The sequence below is a fragment of the Pelodiscus sinensis genome, chromosome 12 (assembly GCF_049634645.1).
Source record: "Pelodiscus sinensis isolate JC-2024 chromosome 12, ASM4963464v1, whole genome shotgun sequence".
Taxonomy (NCBI): domain Eukaryota; kingdom Metazoa; phylum Chordata; order Testudines; family Trionychidae; genus Pelodiscus; species Pelodiscus sinensis.
In genome coordinates this window covers 31,391,610-31,416,617 of record NC_134722.1, presented here as the reverse complement: position 1 = coordinate 31,416,617, position 25,008 = coordinate 31,391,610, and the positions used below count along the sequence as shown (strand labels likewise).

The following is a 25,008-nucleotide window of genomic DNA, read 5'->3' as shown; positions in this document are numbered from 1 at the left end:
TCGGACAAGCTCGCCCGGGACAGGCTCGCCGGCTGCGCTCCCACCGGCCGGGGGGGGGGGGGAGCGTTTATAACCCGCCGGCAAAGCAGCTCCCGAGCCTGAGCCTGGAAAAAGGCCGCTGCCGCCGCCCATAGCGGCACCGTTAGGTGTCAGCAGCCACCCCCCACCCTGCCGCTGCTGCCGCCTCAGAGGAGGGGGGCGGGGGGAGAGGGCAGCGGGAGGCAGCCCCGAAGCGCAGAGCGACCGCTCCGGGCCCATCACTCACCTCATCCTCCGCCCCGCGAGCCACCTCGCTGCTACCGCCCAGGCCGCCCCTCCCGACAGCCCCGGAGCCGCTGGCGCGGGGACTTTCCCAGCCACCTGACACCCTCACGGGACTCCTCAAGAGCGAGGCAACCCGCGTAACCCACCCCCTCAGAGCCGGCCCGGCCCGTAAAACCTACCCTGCTAGACCCATAGCACCGCCCTCAGCCTTCTGCCGGAACCAACCACAAGGCCCCGAGCCGGCCACTCTCCCTCCTATTGGGCAAACACACACATGTTCAGCAACCCTGCCGCTACGAGGGGATTTCCACTCCATCAGGCTTGCCAGAGCCGCAGATGAAGGCGGGGACAGACGTGAGGGAGGAATCGATCAGCTAGGATTGATTGGCCAAGCCCTTTAGGCCCGCGATGAAGATTGGCTACCGAGACGAGGTGGGAGGGGAGAGAGGAGGAGCGGAGGAATGCTTGGGTTTGATTGGTGAAATCATCCGAGTCTAGCGATTGGTAGAATTTAACCAGGTGTGGGGTAAGGCAACTTGATTGGCTGGATCCTTCAGTAACCGGCTGACAGCAGCGGGGAGCGAAGGCGGCGGTCAGGAGCCGGCTAAGGGAGCAGAGTCAGCAGTGGCTGGAGCGCATAAGAAGGGCCATACAGAGTCAGGCCACCAGTCGCTAATGGAAACTCACCGTTAATTACATAATTACATCCAAGCCATTTTGCTAGTGCTGCAGCTGGGGACATTGGTTCATTGTAAATTATTACACAGACTAAGCACTTTAACTGTCTCATAGTCATAGAGAGGTAGCCCTGTTAGTCTGATCTTGCTAAAACAAAAGGAAAAACTACGTAGCACTTCAAAAACTAAAAAGATGGTTTAATAGATGATGAGTTTTTGTGGGCCAGACCCACTTCCTCAGATCATATTCTGGAAGAGAACTGGCATAGCCATATATATACCAAAGGACTACAATGAAAAAAGTGAACATGTTATTAAACTGACAAATCAAATTTAGTGCGGAAGGTGGGGTAAGGGAGAGGGAGGCTGTTTTGATCTCGAATTTTTTTTAAATGCAACATATTTTGAAGCTTTTTTAATTTCTAGTTTCTGCACTTACTTAATGAAAGCAGAGATTTTTACTAAATCACAGGAACCTGAGGATTAAAGAGAAATATGAAATATTGCAAGATCTGTGATAAAATTGCTCCATATTTATTAGAGATGTTAAATATTAGTTAATTGACTAATCAAAAGCGGAGAGGAGTCCTGTGGCACCTTATAGACTAACTCCATGGTCCCCAACACGGTGCCATTTGTGTGCGCCCACCAAGTGCTCAGGGCTGGCCTGGCCCCGGGCACATGGTGCATGCACAGTGCCGGAGCTGGCCCGGGCGCATGGTAAGCGCCAACCCCGGGAGCGCCGCGAATTGGCTGCTCGCACCTCGGGCATGCGGCGCTTGCGGGGGGGGGGGCGCCGGGCGCGCGGCGCTTGCAGGGGAGGGGCGCCGGCCCCGGGCGCGCAGCGCTTGCAGGGGGGGGCGCCGGCCCCGGGCGTGCAGCATTTGGAGGGGGTGCCGGCCTGTGGCGCACGGCGCTTAGGAGGAGCGCCAGCCCCGGGAGCACGCAGCTATGGGGGGGCCGGCATGCATGTTTCCCCTCCCTCTGGCACCCGGCAGGCGAACGGCCACGCCCCCTGGCACCTGGCAGCCTCTAAAGGTTGGGGACCACTGGACTAGCAAGTGTTGGAGCATAAGCTTTCGTGGGCAAAGACCCACTTCGTCAGATGCATGCAGTACGTGCATCTGACAAAGTGGGTCTTTGACCATGAAAGCTTATGCTCCAACACTTCAGTTAGTCTATAAGGTCCCACAGGAATCCTCGCCGCTTTTGCAGATTCAGACTAACATGGCTACCCCTCTGATACTTGACTAATCAAGTAGCCTATGGAATTTCCATCAACTACTCAATTAGGGTATGTCTAGACTACATGCCTCTGTCACAGGAGGCATGCAGTCTAGACGTACCCATAGCCGATAACAGGGGGAGTGGTCCCACTCCAGCTCTGAACTTTAATGGTAGTAAGAGCCTACTTCTGTGCAGTGCAGAGTCACCACTCCCAGGAGCTAACCCTATGGTGAGTTACCCCAAGGTAGCTCCTGTGGGCGGTGCAAGCCTGGACTGAACAGTCCCAGCTCACACTGCCCTCTAGGATGCTGCAGCTCTGCATTTTAAATGTAGTAAGAGCCCAGCAAAGTGCAGAGCTGCAGCAGGGTTAGTTCTCTGGGTGGTGGGAGCTGGGACTGAATAGTTGCTCTGCTACCCCTGGCTCCCATGCACCATGTAGATGGTGCTGAGGGGCAGCCAGCTTTCAAGCTGTCTTCCCCCACCACCGGCTCCTGTTTCCCCGCCCCTTGCTGCATCTAATACAGATGCAGCAAGGAGTGGGGGAAAGCAAGCAGTCACTCGACTACCCGATAAGGATAGTCAACTACTCGACTAGTCGCTTACATCCCTAATATTTACCATTGCCACTCCCTTAGACATGCAGTGAGACATAGCAGTACAGGTAACCTGCAGTGACCTGTGCTATACAAGTACATACACTCCCTTTTGATGTATCATGATCTGACATATCTGTCCATATATGATCCATTAGATATGGAATAGCCCATATTCAGTCTCCCTCAGATCTGCGTTTACTCAACATGCCCAAAGCCTGTCGTCCCACACCTTAGACATGTCATACACTTCTGTGCAGTGCAGATATACCCCCATATGCAGACAAGCACTCACTGTTAGATGTGCAAATACCCAGTTTGATTACCACACACCTTCCTATGTGAAAGCATCCAGTTCCACATAAAAGAAAGGGTACATGCAAATCTAAACGTATTTCCTGATACGCATGCATGCTGGTGCATCAAACATTCATTTGCCTCATTTGCATATTCACAGAGTAGAGAGACTGCATTTATTCAAATAGGGGCTAGTACACATTTTGATGAAAAATGTTCACTTAATACATGTTGATAGAAAAACAGTTTAACTAAATTTCCTTCCTTAATTAACTAGGCAATATATTGCAAAGCAGAAAATGTCTGTTGCTACATCAGTTGTAAGTAGTAGGAAAAAACTACAGATGTATTGTTAAATCATTCATTATCTTTGTGAAAAGTTGAATCAATATTATATGTTGGATTACCTGCAGTCAGCATAAATTGCGATTTAAAGGCCTTAACCAAAGATCAATGAAATCATTGGAAAGACACCTCCATTGAATTTGGTGTGCTTTGCATTGGGCCCTGACAAAGTATTTTGGCACGATAACTCTTTAATTACACAGCATATGTGTGGTCAATACATTATGTGGAACGTGTATATTAACTAAATAAGTCCATATGATACTGGCAATATTTTCTGCTGGTAAGTAAATTACAAGAACTCCTGCATCAGTTAGCACATTTGCTACTTCAAAGACATACAGTACTTTTCAAAAGAAAATTCTTGTGCAGAATTTTCAGAGCTTTATACCAAAAGGTTTTCCAGTCAAAATTTCTCCATGTTAAGACTAGCTAAGTGCATGTTTTCAATTAACCATTAATGTTTCCTTTAGAAATCAGTGCCGGTCATTCAGTCATTACAATAAGGCTATTATAAACCTATTTAATACAAATATGCAATTTAACTTTTCCCCTACTATAGCGTTGGCAGTCACTCAGAACTCATAGGATAATTAATTTAAATAATGCATCAGGGAATACTCAGTAGTGAAGACTTTGTGATAAAGTTACTTACATATATCTTTGTGTGAACACTGAACATGTGAACATTCAGTTGCCTCTAATCTTTAATACCCAGTTTAAAAATGAGTCAGATTCTTAGGAAAGTGCAAAGTAGTATTATAAAATAAGATTAACATATACATGCATGTATTAAAATCCAGATTTAGCAACTGCTAAAAATGCACGATTCATACTTTTATACATACTAGACTGTTACTAACTGGTGATTTAAATAATTGTTTTCCTTTAAATCATGGAGAGACAAACCCGCAGTCCTATCTCTTCCACCTGAAGTCCTGCAAGCCACTCCCCCAGCAGGAGGCAGGTGGCCCCAGCCTTCTCCCATCAGCACAGGGAGGGAGGGCGGACAAAACCCATGGCCCAAGCCTTCCCCAGAGCATAGGACAGGCAGGTGGCCTCTGAGCCCAAGAGGGCAAGCAGCTCCCCTGACCTTGGAACATAGATGGTTCCCACCGCAAGCCTACCTGGCCGCAGGAGGATTGGTGGCACAGCTTCAGCCTTGCAGGGGTAGCCACAGGGCTGAAGCCCAAGTAGGCCCAAGAGACTGGGGGGCCCATAATGAATGGGGGTGCTGAGGGCAGAATGTAGCCTGATTCAGCTGGGCAACATGGGAAGGCATTGCCTTTCCTGGCCTCTTATTCCCTCCACCCAGGCTTTAAATCATATAAAAAATTCCTTCTCTGAAACTTGTGTTTCTAGCAGGCAACTCCCAATATGCTTAGAAAACTATGAAAAAATAGTATGAGTTCATGTAATTAAAGACTGTATCATAATGTACATGCAGAAAGAGTCCAAATTAAGATTTCACAGACATCCTTAAATCTGATATTTCCTAATTCAGAGCTTGACTTTTCATCCTTAATGTTCTTGTAATGTATTACAGACCATGTCAACTTTAACTTGGATTAATTAAAACAATCCTGGGGCTGTCCTAGTTTACACTGGGTACTTACTGTTCTGTTCCCCAAAGGTCTTCAGAACCCAGTGGAGGCAAAATTAGCCCATAAGCAAGAAAAAGTCCTGCTGCAGCTAGAATCAGGCTTTTGAATATATCTGTGGTAAAAGTCATGGAACGAAACATGTCTTTTTTAAAAAAGGAGCGAAGGCACAAGAACCCTGTTATTGTGATGATGTGTGAGATGGAATAGACTTAGTCTAAATGTGAGAATCCAAAATTAATTAGGTTGACTGCTTGTAGTGAAGAGTACGTTTCCCTTACAAATGGATTAAATTTGTTATGTAACTAGTGAAACACAATGAATATGCAACCTCACCACAACATTTTACACCGTCACTTTTTAGAATAAAATTGCACTTAAAGTCATATTTATTATTTTCATGAAAAACTACAGAAGGAACAAGGTGCCTGATAGTTGTTTTACAGAGCTTTTAGACCTCCATTATGTTGCTCTGGCAGTGTGAGGCCTTCAAGTGAGTACACTATTAAATTAATCACACTTTAAAGAATTAGCTTTTGTTTTAATATTGACATAAAAGCACACTTTCCTACAAGGTGGGTAAATACATTTCATTGATCACACTCTTGATAAAAGGAAACAGACTTCACTGTTTCTTTCACAATATTAACTGAGGCAAAACAAATCTCCATTTCAAATTAAACAATATACATTAAACATTATACAGGTTAATATGAAGTTTTTGTGCTGTGCTGGTATTGCACTTTGGAACATATTTGTTATAATTTCATCAGTGAACAGCAGCTGAATGTTTCTGTTTCATCAGACATTGAGATGCTTTAAAAAAATAAGCAGATTTCTGATGGAAACTTGTAAGATAACAGCATCCCAGTATTTAGACATCAGTAATATAAAAAGGTTTCAGATAACAATGTTAGACATTTCTGCCTCATCTTGATTTTTTTTGTCAGTCAGTGTCCAATGAATCATGATGTTTGATAAACAAGGATTAGTTACACAGTTTGAGCCATAAAATGCAGGGTAGAGGAGGGGAAAGAATGGTCATGTCAAAACACTCAGGCTACGTCTACACTGCAGGCTTTTTGCGCAAGAACTGTTTTGCACAAGAGTTCTTGTGCAAAAGATCTTCCACAAGAATGTATCCACACTGCCATGTGCTTTTGCGCAAGAGTGTCCATGGCAGTGTGGACGCTTTCTTCCACAAGAAAGCTCTGATGGCAATTTTAGCCATAGGACTTTCTTGCACAAGAAATTCGTGTTGCCTATGTACACTGCCTTCTTGTGGAAGAGCTCTTGCGCAAAAGGGCTTATTCCTCGTGGGGAGAGAAATAACTCTTCCGGAAGAAGCCCTGTTTTCTGACGCTGTACTGTAAATTTACTTGCGCAAGAACACGCGTGCAGTGTAGACGTAGCCTCAGAGCCATGTTTGCTAAGAAAGGAGATTAAGTACTGTCTGGTCATACAAATATCACTAACATGAGTTACTGAAACATGGGTATTACTCTAGTAAACAAGATAATTAGCATGTCAGTGTCCTCAAAATATGATCATGATGTTAACTTGCTGTGCTCATTACTGAAAGATAAGGGGTGCAGTTTGAACCTCTCTGGTCAGGGAGTCTCTGGTCTGGCAACATCTGGGGGCAGCAGGGCAGTGGCCAGGAGTGGAACTGGGAACCTGGTGGCTGAGGACAGTAGCTTGGGGACAGGGAGCCTGGTGGCAGGGGCCAGACCAACAGGGGCACCTATATTTAAATAATTTTATCAATTTGGATGTGTATAATTCATCTGAATGGACTAATATAGTCAGATGGCCAAATAAGAGTTTTGTTGTTGCACATTGAACCTCTCCAGTGCGGCACCCTCAGGACCTGACAGGCGCTGAACCAGAGAATTTGCCGAACCACAGGAGGTCAATAATGTCTAGCAGCATTACTAATGCTTCCACTGCTTACTTGGCTCATAGAAGACATTTAAGAATAAATTAGAGCTAAATAACAGCACAGAACACTGAGAGCCAGGCCTGGTGGCAGTAAACAAACTTTATGGGACTGCAGGAAAGTTGGCCACACCCATGGTAAGCGAACATCCAGCTAATTAAAATCTTGCCAGACCACCAATGTTGCCAGGCCAGAAAGTGCCGGACTAGAAAGGTTCAACCTGTACTATCCCAATTGGACAATAGCACAATATGGGTACGTCTAAACTAGCTCGTTAGTTCAAGCTAGCTAGGGTAATGAGTTGCAAATGAAGCCCGGGATTTAAATATCCCAGGCTTCATTTGCATGTCCCTGGGCGCCACCATTTTTAAATGCCCCTTAGTCCGAACTCCCTGCCCGCGGCTACATGCGGCACAGAGTAGGCAGTTCGAATTAAAGATCCTAATTCGAACTACCATTACTCCTCATTCGGACTAAGGGGGATTTAAAAATGGCGGCATCTGGGAACATGCAAATGAAGCCCGAGATATTTAAATCCCGGGCTTCATTTGCAACTCCGCTTGTCCTCATTACCCTACCTAGCTTGAACTAATGAGCTAGTGTAGACATACCCAAAGATACAGATTTTTTAACAGAGAGGGCAATTATCTATTGAAATAACTTACCAAGGGTTGAAGAAGAAGTGGCCCAAAAAAGCTCATGATACGATCTATATATTTTTTGGTTAGTCTCTAAGCCTATGTCTACACTGGACGCTTCTTGCACAAGAACATCTTGCGCAAGGGTTCTTGTGCAAGAATTCTTGTGCAAGAACATGTCCACACTGCCATGTGCGAGATGTGCTTTTGCGCAAGAGCATCCATGGCAGTGTGGATGCTCTCTTGCGCAAGAAAGCTCTCATGGCCATTTTAGCCATAGGGCTTTCTTGTGCAAGAAACCCCTGCCGCGCGTCCATACTGCCCTCTTGCACAAAAGCTCTTACACCTGTTAGAAAAGAGCGTAGCTCTTGTGCAAGAATCCCTCTCTTACCACACTTTACTGTAAATCTACTTGCCCAAGAGCGAGTGGGTAGTGTGGATGCTCTGCAGAAGAACAGCCGTTCTTGCACAATAACCCCCCCAGTGTAGACATAGCCTATGGGTACGTCTACACTTATTTCAAAATAGGCTAGTCCGGAAGAAATTCTCAGAAATAGCTTATTTCGAAATAGCACATCTACAACTACAATTCTGAGGCTTCCCTAATGTGGATGTGCTAGCTCAATTTAGAGCCCCGGGAGGCACTGGAGAATAGTTAGTTTGAGAGGGCCTGGGAAGAAGCTATTTCAAAATAGCAGCAGTGGAGCATCCACACTACAGCTATTTTGACACAGCTATTTCGGAATAGGCATTATTCCTCATGGAATGAGGTTTTACAGAAGTTGGAATAAGCCATCCGTTATTTCGAATTTATTTTAAAAAATGGAATTGTGTTATTTTGAAATAACTGTGCTGTGTAGACCCACCCTAAGGTGCTACATGACCACTGTTGTTTTTTACGTTGGTTTTTTTTTAGTTATAGACCAACATGGTTACCCCTCTGAGATTTTTATGAAGGGTCATTGGAAATATTTCATATAAAATGCATGGTGAATGAGCGTATGGATCCAGGCATCAATCATTACCAACTACTAATAATTTGAAACAGTCAGTAAAATTAACCTTTTAGAAAATCTTTTCTTCCCTCAGAATGTGTGCTACCACTGTTAAAATGACACTATTTTTGTATGTGTAAAATCTGAGTATTTATTTGATAAAATCAAAATCAATTTTTCACCAGAACATTTCAAACATACCGGCCAATACAAGTTTTCCTCCTTTGTACTCTCCTTGTACTCCCAAACAGTAAAACTTTTCCTTAAACTCTAAAAAAAAAATCACATTCGTGCAGTCCCTACAGACTATACTTTAAATCCATTTCTCATGCCTCATTTGATTATTTAAATGAAACTAGGAATACAAAGAGATAAATATTATTACATTTTTATTCTGTTGATATGCAGTTTCATTGATATGCTAATCGTGTTGTTAATTTTCTAATATTACTAATTATAATTTGGATAGATTTTAGTAATTAACTCAAAATTTTGAAAAAATATTTTTATAGTCAGTAAATATTTCTGGTAATATTTCTGCAGGGTATTTAATTAGGAGGTCCTGCTCTTGAAATAGCTGAGCATATACGTCTTAGATGCTAAAAGGGCTTTTTGCCACTTTCATTTAGCAAAACAAAAGAGTATTCAGACCCTTGAGTACCATAAAATAATATAGTTACACATAAATTAGCAGAGTTAAAATCTGAAATTCTCATAAAGCTGTATATTATCATCATGAGTGAAATCCTGTATCCATTGAAGTCAAGGATTTCACCCATGACACTGTGTTCACAATGTAGCAAATACATAAAGCTAATTTTAAAAGATTTGGATTTGTGACAGAAACCAACATAATCCAAGTTAACGTTGGCATTGTCTGTAATTTGCAGCATTTTTTTTTTTAAAGTGTAACAGTAGGAACAGGATGAGGTTTACCTTGCTTGTAAACTATATGAAAAATTTCTACAGGCAGATAGACATTTTCATTTTGAGGTAACCACCCACTCGAGCAACAAATCATCTGGATGAGGAAGTCATATTTAAGCAAGACTTCCTCCTTCCTTTCTGTAAAAAATAAGCACTTGTCTGCTACAAGACAACAGACATGTTCTTCTATATTTTGAAAATAAAAGGAAAAGTTCCCATGAAATTATATAGATTGCAATCTTATCACCCTTGAAAACTCTGCAAAAGCTAAAAGGTCAGTATTTAGTATGTTATATTTTATAATATTAATAAGCATTCAATTAAATTACTTCCAATGGTATTTTCAATTAAACAACCTGTTCAAAGCAACAGTCTGTGCATGGTAGTGCTGATTTCTCTTTATTATGCTTTTTGATGGATGGTGAATAGTTTAATGGTTAGTTAAATAGTTCACAATAATTCCTATGTATTACAATGGCAGACTATTACTTTATATATGTGTAGTACTATACCTTTGAACACAATGAACAATGACATTTGGATCTATTTCATCACCATAATAGCACCTTTATGTTTATGAGCACGTGAGTATTTCCATTATACAATTTTGTTTTCAGAGGTAAGTATCTTAAACATAAATATCACTGTGCTATATCTCATCATACAAATTTGCAGTTCAGAAGGAAAATCTAGTTCAAATTGGGTCAGCCATTTTTAGTTTACATGTATTTAAGATGAGTTTAATAATTTAATCTGCTTTTTTCAGATTCTTGTTTTAAAAGTAAGATTTTCCAAGTGCATAGTCTATAAAATGAACTTATTTCTCTGTGATTTCAAGGTAATAAATCAAACTGATTGACTAACTGAACTTTAAATAACTGGCTATTCTGAATGTGCAACGAACAGTGGTTGACAAAGACTGAAAGAGCAGTGAGAACTCTCATCTTTCTATATATATATACTAGCAGATATACCCGGCAGTGCCCGGGTCCTTCAGGGCAGGGAGCTGGCAGTGGAGAGGCGGGGGTGGGAGTCAGGGAAGGGTCTTGTGGATATAGGGGAGCAGGTGCAGGATGCTGCGCTGTAGGGTGCAAGTGTGAGTGTTGGGGGGTTGAGAGTCCCACCCAGCATGGGCCTTTTCTCTCCCCTAACCTCCTCCCGGCTGACAGGGGCATTTTCTCTCCCCCAACCCTCCCTCCCCCAGCTCCCAGGGGCAATTTATCACCCCTAGCCCCCAAAGGCCCACTCAAAGACAGACAGGCACACTCTAAAATCTAACATTTATATCTGTTTTTGAGTCTGGTTGTTCAAGATCTCCTCTTAAATGATAAGAGCTAGGGCCACCAAATTTGGTATGCAGCTTCCTTTTCTCCTAACTTAAAGCAAAGCGAGGGTTTGGTTGTACAAGGAAAACCAGAAGCCCAGGGAAAAGGACAGTTTTCCATAACACGCAAAGGGTAGGGTTACCAGATGGCTTAAAAAAACCCCAGATACACTAGATCTCAGATCGGGGGGGGGGGGGGGGGGGGGGGGAAGGGGGAACTGGCCAGGATGGGGGTTGGGAGGATTGGGGCTGGCCGGGGGAGATCGGGGGTGGGAGGGCGGACCGGCCGGTGGGAAGTAGGGCCGGCCGGTGGGGGGAAATGGGGAAGGGGAGCAGGGGAGGAGAGAATTGGCTGGCGGGGAGCAGAGCTGGCCCGGGCGCACACAGGTCCTGTGGTGCTGCTCGTCCCTTGCACGGTCCTGGCAGGGCGCACAGGCGAGTCTGGCCCTGGGGTTTCCATCCCGCCCCAGCTCCGCCCCCTCTCCCCTCACTGCGTAGTTGCGTACTGCCTGGCTGGTAGACACGCTCACACTGCGTGAGTGTGTCTACCAGCCAGGCAGTACACAATTATGTACTAATACTCATAATAATAAAATTAACATAATTAGAAAATACCGGACATTTATGTGTCCGGTATTTTCTCTATTTATTTACTGGACAGAAAGCTCAAATGCCAGACTGTCCAGTTCAAAACTGGACACCTGGCAACCCTAGTAAAGGGTGGGACACAGAGAGGAGGGACGCAATATGAGATTAGCCACTGGGGAGCAGCAAACGTCCAGTGCCTCTCTGCAGGATTGATTTCCCCTTCTAGCCACTGATGGACCTATCCTCCATAAATTTATTTATGTTATAGATTGGGCCTTCGCAACATCCCCCAGCAATGAGTTCCACAGGTTTATTGTGCATTATGTGAAGAGTTTGTATTGTGCATTTTATTTTTGTTTTTAACTTGCTGCCTATTAATTTTATTGGTGAGTCCTCATTCTTGTATCATGTGAAGGACTCTTCCATATTTGCTTTGTCCTCACCATTCATGACTTTATATTCATCTATCTTATTCCTTCTTAGTCATCTCTTTTCCAAGCTTAAAAGTCCCAATCTTTTTAACCTCTCCTCATATGAAAGATGTTCCACATCCTTAATCATTGTACTACTCCTTCTTTGTACTCTTTTTCTAATTCTAATATTTTTGGGGGGGTTTTGAGATGGGGAGACCAGAACTGCATGGAGTGTGGCTATATTGTGGATTTATATAGTGGCACTGTGATATTTTCTGTGGTATTATCTACCTCTTTCCTACTGGTTCTCAATATTCACTCAGGTGTTTTTTTTTTAATTTCCACTGTACATTGAACAGAGGTTTTCAGTGTCCTTTTCACAGTGTCTCCAAGATCTCTTTCTTGAGTGGTAACAGCTTATTTAGACCCCATCATTTTGTATATAAAGTTGGAATTATGTTTTCTAATGTGCATTACTTTGCATTTATCAACAATGAATTTTGTCTGGCTTTTTGTTGCCCAGTCACCTAGTTCTTTGAGATTTCTTTGCAACTCTTCTGAGTTCACTTTGGACTTAACTATATTGAGTAATTATGTATTGTCTGCAGATTGTTACCTCACAGTTTATCCCTTTTTTCAGAAAATGTATACTGAACCACACTGATCCCTATACAGATCCTAGGGAATACCACTCTTTATCTTTTTTCATTCTGAGAATTGGCCAGTTATTCCTGCCCCTTATTTTCTATTTTTTAACCAATTGCTAATCTACCAGAGGACTTTCCCTTGCATCTTATTACTTTGTTTAGCAGTCTTCGGTGAGGGACCTTGTCAAAAGTTTTCTGAAAATCCAAGTATACTATATCCACCTGGAATAGTGATAGAAATGTAGCCGTGTTAGTCTGGGGTAGTTGAAGCAAAATGCAGGACAATGTAGCACTTTAAAGACTAACAAGATGGTTTATTAGATGATGAGCTTTCGTGGGCCAGACCCACTTCCTCAGATCAAATAGTGGAAGAAAATAGTCACAACCATATATACCAAAGGATACAATTAAAAAAAATGAACAAATATGAAAAGGACAAATCACATTGCAGAAGAGGAGGGGGATGCGGGGGGGGGGGGAAGGAAGGAAGGTAAGTGTCTGTGAATTGATGATATTAGAGGTAGGGAGAGTGGGATGTTTGTGAGTTAATGGTATTAGAGGTGATAATTGGGGAAACTGTCTTGGTAATGGGTGAGATAGTTCAAATGTTTGTTAAGTCCTTGTTGGCAAGTGTCGAATTTTAACATGAATGACAGTTCAGAGGATTCCCTTTCAAGTGCAGATGTAAAAGGTCTTTGTAGCAGAATGCAGGTGGTCAAGTCACTGAGAGAGTGTCCTTTCTGGTTAAAATGACAAGAAACTGTTTTCTCTTTGTGATCTTGTCTGATATCTGTTTTGTGGGCATTAATCCTTTGGCAAAGTGTCTGAGATGTTTGTCCAATGTACATAGCAGATGGACACTTTCGGCACATGATAGCATAGATTATATTTCTGGATGCGCAGGAATATGTGTTCTTGATCTTATAACTCACTTGGTTAGGTCCAATAATGGTATCAGCAGAATGAATATGTGGACAAAGCTGACAACGGGGTTTGTTGCAAGGGAAGGTACCAGGGTTGGTATTAGTGTGGTATGTCCTGTGGTGTATATCCACCTGATCATTCTTGTCCTGTGGTGGTATATCCACCTGATCATTCTTGTCCACATCTGTTGATGCCCCTCAAAGAATTCAAATTCCTCAAAAAATAGATTAGTGAGGCATCATATTCATCTATGTGTCTGACTAGGGATGTAAGCGACTAGTTGACTATCTGACAAGCACATGCTTATCAGGTAGTCTCGTAGTGACTCAACTTGTCGCTTCTCCTACCCCCATTCGCTGCCTCTATCAGAGAGAATTTATGCTCCTTCCTATTTTTCCCCATATGATTTTATTTACAGTTTTTAAAGAATGCCTTTTTGCCTCTGACCCAGAGATGGGCAATAAAATGGTGGAAGTTATCCAGAGATAGCCCCTGATGGCCTGCCACTGCTGTATTTACCTGCATCTCCACAAGTACAGGCAATTGCAGCTTCCGTTGTCCACGAATCTCCGTTCCCAGACAATGAGAACTGCAGGAAGTGGCGGGGACCAGGACACTGCTTCCTGCAGTTCCCATTGATCAGAAATGCCAATCCATGGTGATCAGGAGCTGCAATTACCTGAACCTGCAGAGACGCAGGTAAATACAGCACTGGTGGTCCACAAGGAGCTAACCTTGGTGAACTGGATCTGGCCTTGTATTTGCCTGCCACTGTTCTAACCACTTCTTTTTTGCTTTGTTCTTTAGCTCTGATGGCACTTTTTTTGGTCTTCTTCTTATGTTTTTTTAATTGGGATATACATTTTGTTTGAACCTCTATTACAGTACAGTAAAACCTGCACTATCCGGCACTTAACTATCTGGAAAACTTTAGAACCTCGAAAATTTCCTAGGGGTTCAGCATGGTGTGGCGCTTTAATACAGTTGGTATGAGGCTGGGTGCAGCCTCGCAGCACGCCGCTATGATCCGGCCGACCGGGAGCTGGGTTGGGCTGGGCAGCTGGCAGCCCCTGCGGCGCAGGGGTCACAGCTCCAAAAAGGTTGAATTGGTAAATATCTAAATTGAGTTTTACTATTATTGTCCATTGGTTTTTCCTAGGTTGATGGGACCCTCAGATAACTGGAATTTTTAGATAACCAGAACACCCTAATCCCCACGCATGCCAGATAACACAGGTTTTACTGTATTTTGAAAATGCTTCCATGTAGCTTGCAGGTATTCCACTTTTGTGACTGCACCTCTCACTGCATCAGGGACTTGATCCAAAATGTTCTGAAGCTGATGGACTTTGAATCAGGCCCTTGCTAAGGAGAACAGAGAGTTGTGTGGAATCTTGCTTGCCCAAGCCATGGAGCAGAGGAAGCTCTCACTTAGCATTTTCAGTACAGCTGGAGGCACTGCCTTCTCTAAAGTTCTGCTAGGTGCTTTTTGCAACCTTGTAAACTTCTATGGACACAGCAGACTGCAAGAGACTCAATAAAGGAATTTCCCCACTTCTAGGTACAGCACTGCATAATTGTGCACAAATGTCCTTAAATAATGAGGAAGTAAGAACCAAGCAGTCTGCAGTAGCTCTAACTTCCTAAACATACTGTAGCAGTTCTCTCTCAATAACATATTTTACTAATGTTTTAATTTTGCTGCTGGAATGGGAGTTGTGACTTTTTAAAGTAGCCATCTATATTATTTGTTTTTCTGATTTAGCCAAATTGTTAGCAAAAAAATGTTCCTCTCACATAACTGATCAAACACAAATCCCTGAGAAAGTCATTGCAAGTTTTTAGAACTTTTCATCACAATATTATAAATAATTATTTATATTATAATAGTGGTCAAGGATGCTAATTTGAAGCTGTATTGCATTACTTTCACATAGAATCTGGAGGCCTATTATAATAAGCTCTCTGTTAATGTGTGGATGAAATCCTTACACACACACACACACACACACACACACACACACACACACACACACACACACACACAAATCCAGATACAGAGAGTTTACAAATCTAGATTTGTGACAAGACATAGCACAAAGCACAGAGCTGAAATAAAAAAGCAAGGGTGACAAGAGGAACACTCTGGTACCTAATAAACAGAAGACTCAGTAATTTACCTGCCTCCCCATTGTCAGATTCAGGAGTTTATCTGTGATGCAGTAGAAAGTGTCACTTCCAGTTTAGGTAGACATAAAAAACCTGACTGAGCTAGCATGCTAAATAACAGCAGATACTAGATATGGTACAGGCATCAGTTGGGCCAGCTGCCCACATACCAGGAATCTCAGATGGGATTGTATGTATTTGGGCAGCTAGCCTGAGCTACTGCTTATGCCGCCACAACTAGATTGCTTAAGCTAGTGTGTGTAGGTCTAATTAAGCTGGAAATTACACTGCCATCGGTAGTGTAGATGTACCACTGTAGGCACCATAGCAGAGGTGAGTCTTCTGAAAGGACTTAAGAAGTGCATTTATACTACAGTAATACATTTAATTCATTAACGTTTCACCTGCACTCCCGAGCGGTGGCTAAGACCAGCTGGGAAGGAGTGGCCATTTAATCTTGGGGGTGAACTCTCCTGAACCAGCAGTCTGGCTCTTTTCACTCAAAGGCTTCCAGAATTTGTTCCTCTCAACAACTGCTCTGTGACCAAGTCCAGAAAACATTAAGGAACAAACAAAAGGTAAAATCCTGGTCCCACTGAAAGCAATAGCAAATAGCATTGACAATGATGGATTGACAATGATGGATTGAGAATTTCACCTAAAATTCACCTGTTGTTTGATATAAGTAGCACTTTTATTGGCAGCTACAGCATTCTTTTATTGCTGTCCCTTGTGGAATGGATATCTGTATATCATATCTGTTTCTTTCACTTCATACATAAGCACTTAGGTGTTGAGGAATTAGTAGCTCTGAAAGCTTCAGACTACTGACATCAATGAGAATCTTTTCATTTATCTCAATGGGCGTCAGATTAAGTCCTAATTCAATAAGTAATAAATAATTATCTAGAATGGACTTTGGGAGACTTCTAAAGTTCTTAGTGTGTCTGATGAGAAGTATATGATTTTGTATTTCTTCAGCAACAGTTTCACAATGGACCTAGATCAGCACGACACAGCAGATCAGTGGGAACCTGTCACTGACATGTCAACATGTTCTGCAGCCGCTGAGTCCGATGAAGAACAAGATGAAACCAATGCTGAAATTTCATGTCAAGTGAACAATGAAAATCTAGAAACGGCCACTTTCTCAGGTTAGGACTGACCACTCATTCTACTCCTTTTTCATGGAGCTATCATTCTTACATGTCTCATGAGTTAAAAACTGTGTACTTGATTCATTTCTGCATTGCTACAGTTTGACATTGGCATCATTGTGTTGAACTTAAAGCTACATAGGAATCAAGTACTGGCTTGCTTGCTCTCTCTCACTCAGGCTACGTCTACACTGAGTTTTTTGCAGAAGAGGAATGCAAATGGAGCACTTATTTGCATATCTCACACTCTCATTTGCATATCTTCTTCCGATCCTTTTTATGGAAGAGGTTTTTGCATTAAAAAGCTCTGTGTACATGGGGCCATTTGTCTGAAAAAAATAACCCCTTTTGAGCAAGAGCCTGTAAACCTTATTTTTTGAGGAATAAGGGATCTTCTTGTTCCGACAAATGGCCCCATCTACATAGGGATTTTTATCGGAAAAACCTCTTCTGCAAAAAGAATCGGAAGATATTCAAATGAGAGCATGAGATATGCAAATGAGCACTCCATTTGCATTTCCTCTTCCGCAAAAAAACCCACAGTGTAGACGTAGCCTCATTCATTCACACACATATACTTTTCCTTTCAAAAGTCTTCTTCAAAAACTTATTCTGTTCTAAGCTGCACAGGAGTGACCAAAATTAGTGATAGAAATGTAGCCGTGTTAGTCTGGTGTAGCTGAAACAAAATACAGGACTATGTAGCACTTTAAAGACTAACATGATGGTTTAATAGGTGATGAGCTTTCGTGGGCCAGACCCACTTCCTCAGATCAAATAGTGGAAGAAAATTGTCACAACCATATATACCAAAGGATACAATTTAAAAAAATGAACACATTTTGATTTGTCCTTTTCTTCCACTATTTGATCTGAGGAAGTGGGTCTGGCCCACGAAAGCCCATCACCTAATAAACCATCTTGTTAGTCTTTAAAGTGCTACATAGTCCTGTATTTTGTTTCAAAATTAGTGGTGACTCTTGGCTATCCTATCTACTATATATTTGAGAGAGTCTGTCTGTGAGTCTGTCTGTCTGCTCATTCAAGAATTCCTCCTAAATGGTAAGAGCTAGGACCACCAAATTCAGTATGTAGCTTCCTTTTATCATAACTTAAAGCAAGGTAAGAGTTTGGTTGTGCCAGGAATGGGATTGCTTCTCAGAAACCATAAAGAAAAGAGATAGAATCGCTAGGAACATGAAAGCGGCTGGCTGCTGCCCCAGCCCTGAGCCTTCCATCCCCCAGATGCCTGGACGGGAGGGCCAAGAAGGCCAAATCTGATTTGTTTGGGGATGTTGCTGGCTGTTCACCTTTGTCAGGGAGAAAGGGGAAAGTGCTCAGTTTGCTGCATTCCTTACTCTGGCTGGGGAGTGCTGGGGAAAGATGAATCTGGACCTGTCTCAGATGAAAGACGTGCACCCCTTCCCTGGCTGTGCCTGCTGGAGTTTAGCGGTCATGGAGAGATGCTACTCATCTAGCCCCAAGCTGTTGCATTTAGAGGCTGGGGTTGTCCTCTCTTCCTGAGGCAGCCTGCATACTGAACTCTTCATTCCCAACCCCACCCCAGAGCAATGATTTAAATGAAAAAAACAACAACAATGAATTGATATAAGGGCCTGAGAAATGCTGGGTAAATCTTCTAGTATAGGTTTGACCTCCCTGATCTGGCACCCTCGGGACCCTAACCTGGTGGCATCCCGGGTCAGGAGAGGAGGGACCTCCCCTGGTCTGGCAAAAATCATGCCCCCTTGCTTGGGCCAAAACTTTGAAAGTTCTCAATTCTGCCTTCTTCCTGTTCTACTCCTCTCATGGTACTGCAGAGAGAATACATAAGCACCAGCATCAGACACAATTTTCTACACTCTGAGTCATAGTGGCGCCCTTCCCCTCCCCCAGTCTGGCACCTGAGGCGGCCACCTCAGTTTGCCTCATGGTAAGGCCAACCTGCTCAAATGGAAGGGGAGGGTTATGATAACAGGGACAATTATATCCGTGAATGACCATGGGGGGCAGCAAGTGCCCACCACTTTATGCCTGTTGTGCATCCCTCTCCTGCCCCACCCTCTAGCCCCAGGGAGAAGCTGGTGGGCAGGCTGTGTGCCCCCATCCCTGCTCAGACTGGCAGGTGCTTCCACCCCCCCCCCCACACACACACACACCTCTCACTCTTGGGAGAAGCTGGCAGGTGGGCCATGCTGCTTCTATACCCCTCATACACACACCTTCCAACTCTCTGTCCCGAATCCTGCACCTGCACCCCCTGCCCTGAGCCTCCTACCCCTACCTGAGCCACTCAGAAGTCAGAACCCTGACTTCTGCACCGTCCTCCCAAACCCCCCAGCTCCTGCTTGATTCCTGTACCCCCCCCCCCCCCACACACACACCTTCAGCCCCTTGCCCTGAAGGACCTGAGCAATGCCAGGTAAGTCTTCTAGTTTGCTAATTATGTTCCAGGTCAAGATATGCCCATAGAAAACAGCAGTTGTAGTGATGTCCCACATTATCCTCATTGTGCTAGTTCACCTGAGTAAAATTATTAATACTGGATTCCAAAGAGAGGGAAGTGTGCTTCAATGCTAAAAATCTAGTCCAGATTTCTGGTAAGCTATTTTCCCAATCTATCATCCACCATTTTTACCTTTACAGCAAATGACATTCTGGCTTTGGTTATGACCTAGCTACTGTGATTTAGGTTGTAGCTTGTACCAAGTGCCCACAAAAAGGAGCTGGGGCAATAAGAACTCTCTTTTGTGCTCCTGAACAGGCTACCTGGAACCAATAGAAAGGACAAAGTATGAATGGAGCCTTGGTTCCATACCCCCCCACACTGCACTTCAGTCAACAATGCAGAGCACATGAGCAGGTGCAGGGGGTTTCAGACTTTGCTACAGATCTGAACCAGATATGTAGGACTGCTTCCCTTTCTCCTCTTCCCCCTCCTGCCCATCAAGACGTAAACAGAAGGGCAGGGTGACGCAGATGCATGTCTGAGTCATGACCTCCCTGTGGCTACATATACTCTACAAGTCTACAATATGCTTGCAGGATATTTTTTTTCACCGTGTTTTCTTCAGGCAAAGTTGTTGTCATCAGGACTGTACTTATAAGCTTTACTAACAAATCTTCATACTTTGTGGTGAACTAGATGAGTTTAATTTTGTGTAATCTGTTTATTTCTTCCCATTTCAGAGCAGCATAATGTTCACAATTAGATGATCTCCAGTCATTCCGATTAGCTGTGAGCTGCCTTATTTTATCACTCTCAGTAGCAGGAAAGGCCTGAGGCCAGCTGCAGCAGCTGGTGCTCTAGGCGGAATGCACGATCGGCGCCCCCTCCTGCTCAGCCGTCAATGGCCGTGATGTAACCACGGGGTGCCCCGGCGTCCTGTGATGTCATCATTGGGCACCCGGGCCAGTGGCACCCTAGGCAACTTCCTAGTCTGCCTAGGCTCACAGGCTGCCCCTGCTCAGTAGTAATGATGTAAACATTCATGCAGTATGGTATCAGAAATTCACATCTCCACTTGCATGGCAAATGTACACTGATTTCCTTGCAAATGCATTAGCTGTAACATGAGATATTCAATATGTTGTTTTAGATACCAGTAACTCCCCAAATCTCAACTCCACAATGACAACTAAGCAGCTTCAGGAACACTGGAGGAATGAGAAACGCCGCTGCAGACAAGTTAAACTCCTTTTTGAAATCCCATCAACCAGAATTGTAGAACAATACTTTTCTAAATATGTGGTAAGATAACAATTGAATATGTAACATAATTTCATTCATGGGGACAAGGGGGAGGAGGGGTTACACCGCGTAAGTCTTTACCCGAAAGCCTCACTCAAGGTCAAATTTTGCACCCCCTGTTCACATAGGGATAATAATCTACTCTGAGAATAAGGTAGTACATAAAGAAAGCCTGGTTGGCGGAATTTTGCCTTAAAAAAAAGCCCTTCAACAAACAGTTCATAAAGGCTGGATCAGTGAGGGGAAAACATTAACTGGGCTAGCAACTTGTAGGCCCCGTCTACGTTATTATTACCCGTATTATTATAGCACACAGCAGCCCCAGTCCTGGTCCAAGATTCCATTGTGCCGGGCACTGTATAAACAGAACCAAAAGACCGTTTCTGCCCCCCAGAGGGTATGTCTACACTACAGGACAAGGTCGAATTAAGATACACAACTTCAGCTACGTTCATTGCGTAGCTGAAGTCAAAATACCTTTAACTCAACTTTTGGCACTGTTCATAATGCAGGAAGTTGAAGGGAGAACACTCTCCCTTCGACTTCCCTTATTCCTCATGGAAGCAGGACTACTGGCATCGACTGGAGTGCCGCTTTCCGTTTGATTTAGCATGTCTTCGCTAGACCCGCTAATTCAAATCCAGGATGATCTGGCTTTTTTTTTTATGTTTACTAAATTCATGTTGCTATCAAGGTCAGTGAAAAATCGAGGGAAATTTATTCTTGAGTACTGTTAAACTGTGAATGATTGATAAAAATGTTTCTGCTAGAGATTGCTAAAGGATGTTGGATAGCAAACGTTGTTTTAGAAATGTGGCATTCACTTCTGTAGTCTTTTTATAAAGTGGTAGGCTTTGCATAATAGGACAATGATTTAGAGAAAAATCTCTCTGGAGTTGCTCCGTCTCATTTTTGCATATACCAAATGTCCCCTCCAGCTCTCTCCCCCTCCTGCAGAGAAATCCCCAGAAATATCTGATACAAATATTTCTAACAGTTATAACCAATGAAATATAAACGTCTTACATTCAGTATTAGGCCTGGGAAATCCATTCCATTTGCTATGGATGATTTTTGTAGTAACCATGCTTGTTATAAGGAGTGCAGTTACATGACTGCACCATCAGTTATTTAAAGCAGGAGTGGGGAACCTCAGGCCGGGGGGCCAAATGTGGCCTCTGGCTTGCCTGAGTCTGGCCCCTGAGGTTCTGGTGCTCAAGCTCTCCCACTGCCTCACTGTGGGGCTGAAGCACACAAAATCTACCAGGCTGGATCTCCCTAGGCTCTGATGTGCGAGGGGGATGTGGGGAATATCTTTCTGCTTCTCATGTCAGTTAGGGAGGGGTTGGGGTTTTTTGTTTTGTTTTTTGTTTGTTTGTTTGTTTGTTTGTTTGTTTGTTTGTTTGTTTGCTTCTCACTTGTGTGCTGCCCCTGACTGATTTTTCTGTGGGTCCATGGCCCCCAACCCAAAAAAGGTTCCCCACCCCTGATTTAAAGCATTCCTTCTAAGGCTTTGTCTACACTTAAAAGTTTAAAGTGCAGCCCTGGCAGTGCTTTAAACTGAAAGTGTGGCCAAGGCACAAGCATGGGAGAGAGCTCTCCCAGCGCTCTATGTAAGCCACCTCTGTGAGGGGAGTAGCTATCAGTGCTAGGAGCGCGGCTTTACAGTGCGGCGCTTTAAAGTGCTGTAACTTGCTGTGGAGGAGGGGGTATGTTTTCACACCCCTGAGCCAGAAAGTTACAGCACTATAAAACGCCAGTGTGGACTTAGTAGTTTACTAGTTTACCAGATTAACCCCCCAAGATACTGAGGGCCTTCTTATTGAAATCAAGCCCCCTAAGGTGCCGCCCTTATATGCAAACTCTAAGGCTGCGTCTACACTGGCATGATTTTGCGCAAATACTTTTAACGGAAAAGTTTTTCCGTTAAAAGTATTTGCGCAAGAGAGCGCCTACACTGGCATGTACTTTTGCGCAAAAGATGTGCTTTTGCGCAAAAGCATCCGTGCCAGTGTAGACGCTCTCTTGTGCAAGAAATTAACGTTGCCTGTCTACACTGGCCTCTTGCGCAAGAATACTTGCGGAAGAGGGCTTATCCCTGAGCAGGAGTGTCAGAGTATTTGCGCAAGAAGCACTGATTTCGTACATTAGAATGTCAGTGTTCTTGCGCAAATACTCGTGGCCAGTGTAGACAGGTGGCAAGATTTTACGCAAAAGCAACCTCTTTTGCACAAAATCTTGCCAATGTAGACACAGCCTAAGCATTAGTAACCACAATCTGAAACGGTAATGGGGAACCATTGACTGAAGAGAAACATCTCCAAGTCCTTGTTTACATTATATTGCTCTAAGTCTAGCAACTGATGGACAATCACTGATGTAGCAGAGGTAATCTAGAATGCAAATCAGTTCAATTAGATGTAAATTGGTGCAATTTGCATTGGTGGGGGTTCTTTTTCAAGCCGACAAAATCCACTGGTGTAAATCATGGATTTCCTTGTCTACAATTGCACCTGCCCCAATGTCAATCCTATCAGGGCAAAGTCCCAAAGCAGACAAAGCTAAAGTTTAAAATATATTTGTGAACATTCAGCAAGACCACAGACTTATGTAACAAGACTGAATATTTTTTGCTGCTTGTTTTTTTTTTCCTGTCAGTTGTATAAAATCATTATCATCCAGACAGGCAGTTTTGATGGCAACAAAACTGTCATTGAGCGTCGATACTCAGATTTTGAAAAACTGCACAAAAATCTTTTGAAAGACTTTAATGAAGAAATGGAAGATGTGACCTTTCCCAAAAAGAGCCTGACTGGAAACTTTACAGAGGAAATGATCAATGAAAGAAAATTAGCCTTCAGGGACTATCTGGGCTTTCTGTATTCTATGAAGTATATCCGGAGATCCAAAAAATTTATTGACTTCTTAACAAGACCAGAGATGGAGGAAGCTTATGGCTGCCTAAGAGGAGGCCAATATACAAAAGCTTTGGAAATACTTGTGCAAGTCATCGCTCTGCAGGAAAAATTAACCAAACACTGCCCTGTTTTAATAATCCCTACACTCTGTGCTATAGTCGTGTGTCATAAAGACCTTGAGAACCCAGCAGGTGCCTATGAATATGGAGAGAAGGCTTTACTTCGCCTACAGATGCATGGTGGGCACAGGTATTATATTCCATTGCTAGAGACAATGATCACTTTGGCATATGAACTTGGCAAGGATTTTCTATCCTTGCAAGAGAAACTGGAAGAGATTAAGGCAAAAAGAGATCAAATAAAGGTGTTTTCTCTGAAAGAACTTGCAGTTCGCGAGTATATACAATGAATGCAAGAACAAAATCATTGATTGTATTTCACTGAATAGCAAAAACATCTGAACCTATTCCCATTGAAGTCAATGAAGAATAGGGGCTTTTAAATGGGTTCTTAAAGCAGTTTTGAGTAGAGAATGCAGCTTAGAAATACAGAAAGCAAAAGTTAAGATTCTGATAGCTTTCAATTTTAAAAAATATGGTAAAATATAAAAGGGTCATTATCCCATTTCTCTAAGACAATGTTGTACTTACATTGTTACAAATGATACCTATGCTTACAAAAATGGGAGGTAATTTGTGTGGAAAAACTCTTTTTTTCAGTTTATTTTTGACTGTACTTTGTGTATAGCCAGTTTCACCTGTATAGTCAATTAAAATGGAACTGTTTGTATAAATAAAGTTATGCAAATGCTTATATATTTATATCATGGGCCTTCTGTTGCTAAAAAAGAACTAACCTTTTGAACAAGGAAGGAAGGCGAAAATATTTTCAAAAGAAATTTTCAGGATTTATTATTTAAAGGTCATACTATCAGAAATTAGCTCTTGGGGTTTTTTCTGCAACTATAATCAAAGCATTGTCAAAAGACTGCTAAAAAATTCCCAGTCATTTTCTCACTTTTAACACCATGGGGTATGTTCCCATTGAAGTCAATGGATTATTTTACAATTTACTTCAATGGGAGGATAAGGTTTACTTTTAATTTCCTTTTAAAAACAGAGTTGATTTCATCCAATTTGCATTGAAACCACATTCCTGTTATTGGCAATTTTTAACACAGCTCTGATCTCAGAGAAAATTCAGACCTCATGCAAAATATCCCTAACGAAAAGGAACTACGGACGAGGTCTGTAAAGGGATCAGCTGGCTAATAAATTGGTAGTCTTTCATTCTAATCAAGCTGTAAGACACATGGTTAGAGAATTTGGTTTAAAGTGTATAATTCATTTTAAAGCCTGGAATAGCATGGGGAAATGTCATGACTTAACTCTGACCTGACAATACCAGCCCTGAAATATGCTAATTCTTCCAAGAGCCCCACCCAGAAGAGAACTTGAACTCACCCTGATCCTGGCATCTCTGTGAAAGCTTCTCAAATGGAAGTGGCACAGTGTTTGGGACAAATGGAAATGTAAAATGCAGAGCAATCCACCACTCCTCTACTCTTTTATTTATTTATTTTCCCTCTACAAATGCAATTATTTTTATCTGCTA

At 42.9% G+C, this 25,008-nt stretch overlaps 2 protein-coding genes across 4 annotated transcripts in view; one reads left to right on the top strand and one right to left on the bottom strand.

Moving 5' to 3' along the window:
* The window catches only part of CYLD (CYLD lysine 63 deubiquitinase), a 41,559-nt gene extending 41,134 nt beyond the window's left edge, over positions 1 to 425 (bottom strand). For all 3 annotated transcript variants that reach the window (XM_075940251.1, XM_075940252.1, XM_075940253.1), the window contains exon 1: positions 266 to 425. The gene's annotated coding sequence lies outside the window, so the exon portion shown is untranslated. The remainder of the gene's footprint in view (positions 1 to 265) is intronic.
* A 9,194-nt stretch (positions 426 to 9,619) lies between these two features.
* SNX20 (sorting nexin 20) lies at positions 9,620 to 24,207 on the top strand. Its single transcript, XM_006121137.4, has 4 exons — positions 9,620 to 9,777; positions 16,550 to 16,722; positions 20,325 to 20,476; positions 23,135 to 24,207. The coding sequence occupies exons 2-4, from the start codon at positions 16,563 to 16,565 to the stop codon at positions 23,801 to 23,803; spliced, it is 981 nt and encodes a 326-aa protein (XP_006121199.1). The 5' UTR covers positions 9,620 to 9,777; positions 16,550 to 16,562; the 3' UTR covers positions 23,804 to 24,207.
* The last annotated feature ends 801 nt before the right edge of the window (positions 24,208 to 25,008 follow it).

Coding starts and splice junctions, on each gene's coding strand:
- SNX20 (XM_006121137.4), top strand. CDS start 16,563: ATGGACCTAGATCAGCACGACACAGCAGATCAGTGGGAACCTGTCACT. Junction 16,723..20,324: donor AGAAACGGCCACTTTCTCAG/GTTAGGACTGAC, acceptor ATGTTGTTTTAG/ATACCAGTAACTCCCCAAAT. Junction 20,477..23,134: donor AATACTTTTCTAAATATGTG/GTAAGATAACAA, acceptor TTTTCCTGTCAG/TTGTATAAAATCATTATCAT.